Source organism: Seriola lalandi, unplaced genomic scaffold (assembly GCF_002814215.2).
Source record: "Seriola lalandi dorsalis isolate HSWRI2012SDOR001 ecotype SW California unplaced genomic scaffold, Sedor1 jcf7180002052111, whole genome shotgun sequence".
NCBI lineage: Eukaryota > Metazoa > Chordata > Actinopteri > Carangiformes > Carangidae > Seriola > Seriola lalandi.
The window spans coordinates 54147-64862 of NW_019522664.1; the positions used below are offsets into that span (position 1 = coordinate 54147).

The window sequence follows — 10716 nt, forward strand, 5'->3', positions numbered from 1 at the left end:
CCCCCACCCCCTCTCCGTCTGACCTACAGGCTGTGGCAGATTCTCACAGACGCTGTCGCAACGTGAAGGACATGGGCGTCCTCTGGGTGAGTGGCACCGTGATGAAGATACAACGTGTATTTAAACTAGAGAATTCAAGTGGAGAGTTTGTCTCAGGTGTTTGTGTGTGTGTGTGTGTGTGTGTGTGTGTGTCATATGTTGTGTGCTGTGAGGTGTTTGACTGAGCGTCCAAACTGTGGGTCAATAAAGTCTAATATAATCTAATAAATCCTTATTCTTTTTCCAGGGAAACTTGCATGATCGATACGGCCACATTGTCGCCTTGTCGGCCAAATTCCTCTGCCTCAAAATGGAGTTTCACGCAAAGGTAAAGACTCTTCTATCTGTGGCATGGTTTATAAAACGATATGAATGATTTGATGACAGAAAACCTCCTCCTCCACAGCACAAGGTGATCCCGGGAAACCTGGAGGCCAGTGATGAGACTTTGGACAGGGAAGCAGGAAGCGACATGACCAGAGTGTAAGTTTCATTCTCTGAACTCACAACTATATTCTGTGTTTCTCATTAAATGTGTGGTTAACTGTGGTTCTTACACATGGTTCTTAATAAACCGTAGGTTGGATATGACGCAGGAGCTGTTGGAATACATGGACGCCGGGCTGAAGATGGCAGAGACAGGTTGGTCCGTTAGTTCATAGCGTAACGGAGACAGGTAATCGGTTTATAATGAGTTCACTCCTAAAGGATGTGGCTGCAGAGATGCTGTACTTTGTCACAAAACTCTCTCCCTACGCTCTGAATTCTCCCCCATGTCTGTGGCTCTTTGCCTCATGCGCATTAGTTCCTGCTGAAGATGTAAATCTTTTAAAAAAAGGGTCACAAACATATAGATTTATGTTTTTAAAGAAGGTGATTAATGAATTATTACATTAAAAACTGCTGGGTGCTGTAGTTTTTAGCAAATGTTATTCAAACAGGAGGAAATAGCACATTTGTTTTGGGGGGCGGGACTATTTCCAGTGGTGGATTAATACACAATTGGTGCTCTAGTAGGAGTGATGAGGAAGACTATATTTATACAGCCCAGTGTGCTTTAAAAAACATGGTTAAAATACAAATAATAAAGTTTAAAATGACACAACTACTCGTGTCATTTTAATACTTTATTTTACTGTTTTCAACAGCGGGAATAAAATTATAAATAAATAGCAAAGATGGAAATTGAAGCGCTGAGGTTGGTTTATCTAAAAAGCTTTAAATATACATCTTGAATCAATTTCTAAACGCACCCGGAGGTGTTGGAAGCTGTTCCACAGTTTAAGGGTATGAAAACAGGAAACTTCAGAAACAAAAGCTGTGGAAGATCTGAAAGTTAAATTCAGCAGAAAATAAAAAATATTAAGGAAATAGTTAAATTGTTTCCAGCAGCAGGATGGTGTGAAATTAATTATTAAATTAGAGCTCCACGGCTCAGAGGAATAATATACCCACAAGATACGTGTTCTAGGATTTAATTGGATTCATTATCAATAAGAAAACTTCAGATCAGATCCAGACTTCTCCTCTCATTTGTGTTTTTCTTGAAGTTCTGCGTCAGCTCGACGCCAACGGGGCAAAATCTACGACCCCGGCGGGACAGTGCAGACTGAGCCCTCTGATCCCCCTCATACTGGACTGCAGCTTTCTCTACCACTTCTCCGTCCTGTTGATGTTCAAGCTGCACAGCCGTGAGTGTCACACACACACACACACACGCACACACACACACACACACACACACACACACACACACACACAGTAAAACATTACTGTGTGTGTCTCTGCTTCACAGGCATCGCTCCAGATGTTCTCCTTGGACACCGAGAGCGGTTCCGTGATTTGTTTACGAGGTAGGTTATTAATGAATGAATGAATGAATGAATAATAATATTTGCAATAATATTTGTATTATTGTGTCATTAGACACCATACCTTCATACAAGCCGGGACCAGAGTGCTGCGTGTACGTTTCCAAACAGGAGAAGCAACTTAAACATCTTTCACAGTCAAATCTTCAGATCATGATTCTCAACAATAGAATTCATAAATCAGTGACACAGACATAAATTATATAGAACTGAAGAAATCAGAATAAATACTCATTAAATCATCCTTCTCTCCTTCTTTCCCAGGAGTCTGAGACAAATTAGAAAAACTTAAACGCATCAAAATGAAACGGTTTTTGATCGTCTGCACATCAGAAGGGAAATGAACTCTCTTATATCACAGTTATAGTTTGTACAGTGCAGAAGAAAATGTGTCTCACTCAGAGGAAGAGAACCAGCTCTCACATCTCTGTCTTCTATCTAAACAACACTGGAGACATACAGCAGATCCACCTCCCGACTGTGTGATTAACTCCACATAATCACAGAGTGTTATTAGTATAATTAGGCATCAACGCTCTTGTCTGTCTCTAATGAGCTCTGTGTTCTGGTCCGCAGCCTCACTCAGTTCTTCGACAGAGCCAGAGAGATGGAGTTCTTTAAAAGCATCATCCAGATCCCAGATCTCCCAGATGTAAGCAACAGGGCGGGAGTTCCCACATGTTCACAAATCTGTTGTTGTTGTTGTTGTTGTTGATGATGATGATCTCAGTCATGCATGTGTGTGTTCTGTTTGTTATCACCCTGCAGGCTCCTCCGAACTTCCTCCGAGCCGCCGCCTTGGCGGAGTATAAAAAGCCGGTGGTGGTGATGCCGAACGAGGAGCGTCACGAGGAAGAGGAGGCGGAGCCGCAGCCGGAGTTCAGGGAAGCAGCGCAGATGCCACAGGTGTGTTTACATGCAAGTCAAAAGATGAATGATTGTAAACGTCTGGTATCTGTGGCTGACATTGTATTTTGGTTGTTGTTGTCGCGGCAGTACTATCTGCTCAGCCAGATGGGAGCTGCTGACGCTCCGCTGGAGCACAGAGAGACGGAGAGCGAGAGCATGAGGAGGGAGCTGGAGGTGCTGAAACCAGAGCTGCAGCTCATCAAGACCGAGGTGAACTGTGCGGCTTGTTGTTGGTGTTAGTGGATGGTCCGATGGTTCCGCAGCTCTAAGGAACATCTTATTTCTCTTTCTATCTAAAATGTAAAATAAAAATGACATATAACTGGAGGGATGAATCATATGCAAAGTATATTACGTCAAGAATGTGAACACATCTGGAGTCCTCCCAGATCCGTCCACAATCAGGCAATGAAGAAGAAACATCACAGAACAAAGGACAATTACTAAACAATGATAATTATAATGATAATAAGAACAGCAAGAAAAATCAATTACAGAATATCAACATGGATAAAAAAAGAACAACCCCATTGTCCTCATCTCTAAGATTATTAATAAAGGCAATTTAATTTGTTTCATGGAAAATGTGAATATTTATATAGGAGTCAGATTTTTTCCGCTGCTGCTCCTCCAGCTGATAATCAGGTCAAACTGCTACGACCAATTTCTCTCTGTTGTTAAAACACAAAAACACACAGGACTTTTTCTCCGCTTCCTGTCGCTTTACTGCACATTTCTTCAGCCCCTTGTCCCTCCTGTCCTCAGGCTCAGAGGTGTGTGACGGAGTTAAAGGCTCAGGTGAACCGCCTGGAGTCCGAGGTCGAGGAGCAGCGCACCCACAAACAGATGGCGATGGTGGAGAACGAGCACCTGCGGATGGAGGTGGACTCTTTACGGAGCGCTAACGTCGCCAACGTCGGGGCCCAGATCGGATTCAAGGAGGCAGATGGTGAGTGTAGAGTTGGTGAATGAGCCGCGTGCATGCAGCTGAACCTCTTCATCCTCATCTCCCTCTTCATCCTGTCACATCTGCACAGGTCGAGCTCAGGCTGCAGAGCTTCGTTTCAGTCAGCTCAAGGAGAGACACGCGGAGCTGGTGACCAGTCACGCCGACCTGATGAAGAAGGTAAACTGAACGAGAAGATCAATACGAGCCACAGGTTCAGTCCGGAGTTGTGCAACCCTGTTGTCGTGTGTGTGTGTGTGTGTGTGTGTGTGTGTGTGTGTGTGAGAGCAGAACGCAGACACGGTGAGGCTGCTGTCCCATTCAAAACAAGACCAAGACGATTTGCTGAGAGCCAGAAGACAGCTGGAGAGTGAGCTGGAACATCTACGACAGGAGAGAAGAAACGCGGTGAGAGCTCAGTGCAGCTCAGACAACTTACCTGATGTCGTCATGAGACTCTCACAAGCACTGAATCTCTCTCTCTCTCTCCCTCCAATCAGGTGAGTCAGCAGCAGCAGGAGGCCGACCGCCTCAGCAAAGAGCTGCTGGAGCAGAGAGCGGAGCTGGCTCTCCTCCGCGGCGCTCTGGAAAACAAGGAGATGGTGAGAGACTGAGACTGACTGGTTCCTCCAGCTCTCAGGTTTTACAGGCTTCCAGTCGGATACAGAATTCAATTCAAAGTTTTACTTCTTGTGTTCAAGTCACTAAATGCTCCGGGGCCCTGAGTATGTTTCAGAAATGTTTGTATGTAAGCCTTTTATTTAATTACATGACACTGGTTCATTCAAATTTTGACCCAACACTCTGGGGAATGTTTCATGAAGATCAAATAATGAAATGAAAGTGGATATAATTTATATTTCATGTCCTATTCATCCTGTTTTTATCAGACTCATTAGTCCATTTGAAACCATCATGGTGTGATATGAAGAGCGTCTTATCCTCCAGGATATTCAGCTCAAAATATTCCCTCTTGTTTTTTCTGTTTGCTTGTTGCTCAGTTTATCAGATCCTCTCACCCAGAGGCCTGATGTTTAATTACATCCACCTTCCTGTGTCGTTTATCCGCAGGAGGGATCTCAGGCGAGCAGCAGCCTGGCAGCTCTGCAGGCGGAGCGGGACGTGCTGCTGCGTTCGGCCAGGGAGAGAGACGCAGAGCTGTCCTCGCTCAGACAACAGGCGCAGCAGCAGCACAGCTCCCTGGACCTGGAGAGAGACAGGTACAACAGGGAGCTGGAGGCGCTGAGGGCTCAGCTGCAGCAGCAGGTGAGGACGGACGGACGGACGGACGACTGAGTGTGTGAAGCTCCGCTCTTTGCTTGAAAAGTGCTGTACAAAGTTTTATATATATCTGTTTTTAATGCTTGTACGTGTCTGTGTTTTGCAGCTTGCCATCAACGCAGAGCAGAAGTTAGAGATTGACAGACTGAGACGAGAGCTGGACTCAACACGAGCAGAGCTGGCACGTGCAAACAGCGCCCTGCAGAGCAAAGAAATGGTAGCAGAAAACTTGCCTCACATCTTTCATCACATCCTCTTTTTACGTGAGATGAAGCATCAGCGGTAACGCCACCTGTGCACGTTTCGATCCTCAGAGTGGTACCCAGCTGAGCAGCACGCTGTCGGGGCTGCAGGCGGAGAGGGAGGTGCTGCTCCGCTCGATGAGGGACCAGGAGGCGGAGCTGAACTCCCTCAGACAACAAGCTCAGCTCCAGCAGAGCTCCCTGGAGCAGGAGAGGCAGCGGAGCAGCATGGAGCTGGGAAGCCTGCACGCCCAGTTACAGCAGCAGGTGGAGTCTGTGTTTCACACTGTGTAGAGAAGCTGTTTGAACTTCTTAGCAGTTAGTTAGTTACTCATGAGTTCGTGTGTGTGTGTGTGTGTGTGTGACACCAGGCCTGTCGTGAAGGAGAGCTGTCCCAGAAGCTGCAGGAGGAGCAGTTCTGTCTGCTGCAGTGCGCTGTGGTGGAGGCCGAGGGCATCATACTGGACGCTGTGGCCAAACTGGACGACCCCATACACGTCCGCTGCATCAGCTCACCTGGTACAAATCCTTCCCACTTTGAAAAACTAATATTTTCATCATATAATCTGTTGATTTATTTTTTTTAATAATCATGTAGTTTATAAAATGTCAGAAACCCAGAGAATTCAGATATTCAAACATCAGCTCCCACACACTTGTGTTATTGAAACTTATTGAACTTCACATCACAAATTACAACAGTCCCAAATATAAAGGCAACAACAACCAATCCCAGAGTCGAAGAGACCAACCGTCAAACATCTGGGCAGCAGCCGAGGAAGAGAAAAATATTTATATAAAAACACAGTACAAACGTAGTAAATGGTTTTTGATGATTAATCATGATCTATTTAATATTCCTACTATAATATTAAAATTAGGCCAATAATTTGCACAATTGGCCATTTAAAAGCAGCATATGAACATTTAACAGATGGTTTATAACAGTATAATATAGTTGTGTGTGTATGTTTATATGATTATAACTGTTTTACTACATTATCTGTTAATATGGGTCCATTAATACACACATTAATAAACAGTTAAAATGTCTTTATATCTGCGTATAACTATATTATACAGTGTTATAGGCTCTTTATCAATTATTCACACTCTGCTAATGCTAGATAATGTGACCATTAACTCCCCTGTACTCAGTCCTGCCTCGTCTTCATCATCATTGTTGCTGTTGTTCGTCCACATCGTGTCTGTGTTTCAGATTATCTGGTGAACCGAGCTGAAATCACTCTGGCCTCTATCGACAAAATGCAGCAGAGTCACGTGGTCTACCTGGGAAACAGGAACGGTGGGTAGTGAGGGGTGTGTGTGTGTGTGTGTGTGTGTGTGTGTGTGTGTGTGTTCTGGTTTGGAGACGTTGTGTGTTTCCCTCAGGTGCTCAGTGTATCTGACGCTCCTCTCTTCCTCTCAGACGCCAGCGGTCTGTTGAGATCCGTCACTCAGTTTTCTCACCTCGCTGCCGACACCATCGTCAACGGAGCGGCGACGTCACACTCTGCTCCCACAGACCAGGCCGACCGTAAGAGACGCACACACACACTCTCACCTGTCACTGCTGGTGATACACACTGAGCGCTGAACACACTGCTTCCTGTTTCTTTGTCTCGTGCAGGTTTAACTGACAGCTGCCGGGACTGTGCGAATAACTGCCTCCAGTTCCTGAAGGATCTGAAGCTTCAGGCCACTTTACAGAGAGCCGACCCCTCCGCCATACGCTACACTGTTCAACGCATCCTCGCTTTGGGACAGGTGGGACACAACAGAGGATCACCAAAGTCCTTATAATCCATCCTCAGGGGAACACGAATGTCTGTACAACATTAAAATGAGAGACTGTCACCTTCAGAGCTACGCTGCTAGCATGGCTAATAGCAAGAGAGTTTTGACCTCTCAGCGTGACACTGCAGGGGTCAAGTCCAAGACACATAAAATCTGCTGCTGAGGTTCACAACAGCCCAGGAAAATAAATCAATGAATAATTAATAATAAATAAAAAACATCACAGCCAATTTTAAAGTCCCTGAATATTCGGTTTCAAATTCTCTATAACATTAAATAATCATATATAAATCAAATAATCAAATAAATGAACAAATTTAAGTTTCAAATTTAATGTTTAGAAAAAAAAACTCCTGGGTTTATTTATTGAGAGTTTAATGGTCAAAAGCTCCGACTGACAGTCAGTAAACAGGAAGTAACCGAGAGCACGTCAAAGCAGGAAGACGACAAAAAAGAAAAACATGTGAAAAAGCCAAAACTTTTCTGACTTTGGTGGAAAAGTTATGATCTCAGTTTATGTTGTTGGCCTTTGAGTAAATCTCCAAACCCCAGAGTAAACATAAAACACACTTAATTATCATTTCTATCATATCACATCTCTCTGTCCTCATCTAATGAATAGATTCCTGTGACAGACACGTGTGAAACTCTGTAACTGTGCGTCTCGTTTAGGATTTGCGTCCAAAAGGTCAAGATGTGCTGAAAGAGGAGCTGGGCAGCATGGTGGATAAAGAGATGATCGCCACATCCACCGCCATCGAGGAGGCTGTGCTGCGAATGGACGTGAGGGCACACACACACACACACACACACACACACACACACACACACACACACACACATTATGACACAACATGGAAGCATGACACACTCAGGACACACCTGCACCTGCTGATGCTTCAGTTTGTGTTTCACAGGAGATCATGAATCAGGCAAAGAGAGACGGGAGCGGCGTGAAGCTGGAGGTCAACCAGAGGTGAGAGACCAACTGTTTTTTAAACTTTCTCTCCTTCACTTTTTTTATTTGAAAATCGATTGAGATTTCTTTTTCCCCTCTGTTTCATCACAGCATCCTGGGATCCTGTTCAGACCTGATGAAGGTAAAAACTCCGTCCAGTTTCAAATCATTTTCTATGAACTCACGATCCACTTTCACTTCAATTCAATTTCCCTTCCTCCGGCTCCGCCCTCTCCTCTGCAGGCTGTCCACATGCTGGTGACGGCCGCCACGGACTTACAGAAAGACATCGTGGAAGGAGGCAGGGTGAGTTACAGCTACAGATCTTCTCCTTCACAGAATTAATATTTAGGGCCAATTTCAGTTCTTTGAAAATACAAAAAGAAATCACATTTATTCACATGTACATGCTCAGAGCAGGAACAACCAATCAGAAACAAGGATTTAACCTAATTCTTAACTTGTAGTCAATGATGTTATTCTGCAAGAAAATCTGGAAAAAGTCAGTTTTTATGAATGAAATCCTTCAAATCTCCACCAGCAATTAACAATCTGAAATATTCAAATTATATTAAACACATTTTGTTTTTCACTGTGGAAATAATGATGATTTAAGAGTTCATTTTAAATGAAACGGTTAAAAAAAAAATGATGTATGAAATATTCTGGTGCACTGATCAAATAAAGGTATAGATCTTTTCTGATGTGTTAAAGTTCATCTGTTTGCTTATAGCGCCAAGATAACATTAATTAATTAATTATATTACTCAAAATAATTATTATAATAATAATAATGATATATAATAAATTAAAATGTAAGATAAATGTCAATAAATTCATGAACATAATAAATAATTGTGTGACCATGAAAAAGTATTAAATTTCATTCTATATGGTGATTAAACGTGTCTAAATTAAGTTTTGTGTGTGATAGTGATGTTTTTGTGATCGTTGTTTCTGCAGGGAGCCGCGTCTGTCACAGAATTTTATGCCAAAAACTCCCGCTGGACAGAAGGACTCATCTCTGCCTCGAAGGCCGTGGGCTGGGGCGCCACACAGCTGCTGTAGGTGCCAACAACCATCGGTGCAAACACGTCCGTTATTACACTCGTACTGAATGTCAGACTGTATCATGAACTTGTATTTGTGCGTTTATGTGTTTGCCGTCAGAGACTCAGCCGACAGAGTCGTGGGTGACAACGGTACGTACGAGGAGCTCATCGCCTGCTCACACGAGATCGCCGCGAGCACCGCCCAGCTGGTCGCTGCCTCAAAGGTACAAACTCACCTCACAGTGAACACTCAGGCTGCAACGTTTTAACTTGCACATTTCCATTTTATACTCCTCTACACTTCTGCTCAGCTTTGGAGGGAGATCAATACGTTTATTTGAGACAATAGTTTCTTACTTCTCAGATTCCGATTTGTGAACCCATGTCACATTTCAGGTGTGTATCAGGTGTTATCAGTTTCCACCAGAGAGAAAATGTCTCCAAACTTCTGAGATGTTTTCATGTCAGTAACTTGTTTGAGCAAAGATCAGAGAGAAGCAGATTTTCTTCTTTCCCATGAATCATTGCACAATCGCCTCTTTGGAGGGGACGACTCTCAGCTAATTTGCTAACTGCAGATAAAACGAGCTCCACCTCCACCTGCTCGCTTCACCTGTCTACAGTTTTCAATGGGACTATTTCCTCTTTCAGAAATAGGTGCAATAAAGAAAAATGTTCCCATGTGGACTGTGGAGTGTAACAGGGACCGTTTCTGGAAAGACTTGTTGTTTTTGTTGTCTCTACAGTTGCTGATGAGATTCATTGTCCTTTCAGGTGAAGGCCGACCGCAACAACAGGAAGCTGAACACGCTGCAGCACGCATCGCGACATGTAAACGACATGGCCGCCGTGGTCGTCACCTCCACCAAACACGGGCAGAAGCAGATCTCTGACCACGGTGAGAGGATGAACGTCTGAACCAAACATCATCAAATCCATTTCAATAAATGGTTTGGCTCAAAGAAAAGTCGGGGATTGATCCTCTGGAGAACATGAATATTAAAAGTCACTTGGTCGCTCTGGACCTGAATACAAATATTGATTCTAGCAGCTTTAACTCTGATGTCTTCACAGGTGTGATGGACTTCTCTGGCATGTCGCTGATCAAGCTGAAAAAAGAGGAAATGGAAGCTCAGGTGAGGCTCATGATGTCCGCACATTCCCCGTCTCCTCTTAGTGCAGTTGGTTTGATTTGATCGTCTGCGGCTGACGGAGGACGCTCTGCTCTCTGAATCCCGCAGGTGAAGGTGCTGCAGCTGGAGAGCGAGCTGGAGCAGGAGCGCGTCCGTCTGGGGGAGCTGAGGAAGAGGCACTACGAGATCGGCGTCTCTGAGGGCGACGACGCAGAGGAGGCGCCTGACAGCTTCCCTCCGCCGCCGCCGCCCACCCTGCTCGACTCCTCCGAGCCCCTGCCTCAGCCTTACCTGAACATTCAGAGCTTCGCGTCGACCAATCCGTTCGCTCCAGCTCAAACACAACCCGTCTCAATGCCTCAGTCCTACACACCAACTAACACCTATACCCCCTCCGAAACATACACCCCCTCTCAAACATACACCCCCTCCCAAACATACACCCCCTCCCAAACATACACCCCCCCTCAAACATACACCCCCTCTCA

General features: G+C 44.6%; 1 protein-coding gene across 1 annotated transcript in view; it reads left to right on the top strand.

The window, feature by feature from the left end:
* Positions 1-10716, top strand: part of hip1ra (huntingtin interacting protein 1 related a) — a 12940-nt gene that overhangs the window by 1266 nt on the left and 958 nt on the right. The window contains exons 4-32 of the mRNA XM_087172153.1: positions 30-86; positions 287-367; positions 446-522; positions 620-681; positions 1590-1730; positions 1835-1892; positions 2487-2562; positions 2679-2816; positions 2907-3029; positions 3585-3768; positions 3857-3945; positions 4057-4173; positions 4266-4367; positions 4837-5031; positions 5153-5263; positions 5361-5555; positions 5660-5807; positions 6508-6594; positions 6718-6825; positions 6919-7055; positions 7758-7868; positions 8003-8061; positions 8155-8185; positions 8287-8349; positions 9007-9107; positions 9214-9319; positions 9870-9993; positions 10170-10231; positions 10337-10713. Coding sequence (XP_087028279.1) covers positions 30-86; positions 287-367; positions 446-522; positions 620-681; positions 1590-1730; positions 1835-1892; positions 2487-2562; positions 2679-2816; positions 2907-3029; positions 3585-3768; positions 3857-3945; positions 4057-4173; positions 4266-4367; positions 4837-5031; positions 5153-5263; positions 5361-5555; positions 5660-5807; positions 6508-6594; positions 6718-6825; positions 6919-7055; positions 7758-7868; positions 8003-8061; positions 8155-8185; positions 8287-8349; positions 9007-9107; positions 9214-9319; positions 9870-9993; positions 10170-10231; positions 10337-10713 — 3320 coding nt within the window. The remainder of the gene's footprint in view (positions 1-29; positions 87-286; positions 368-445; positions 523-619; positions 682-1589; positions 1731-1834; positions 1893-2486; positions 2563-2678; positions 2817-2906; positions 3030-3584; positions 3769-3856; positions 3946-4056; positions 4174-4265; positions 4368-4836; positions 5032-5152; positions 5264-5360; positions 5556-5659; positions 5808-6507; positions 6595-6717; positions 6826-6918; positions 7056-7757; positions 7869-8002; positions 8062-8154; positions 8186-8286; positions 8350-9006; positions 9108-9213; positions 9320-9869; positions 9994-10169; positions 10232-10336; positions 10714-10716) is intronic.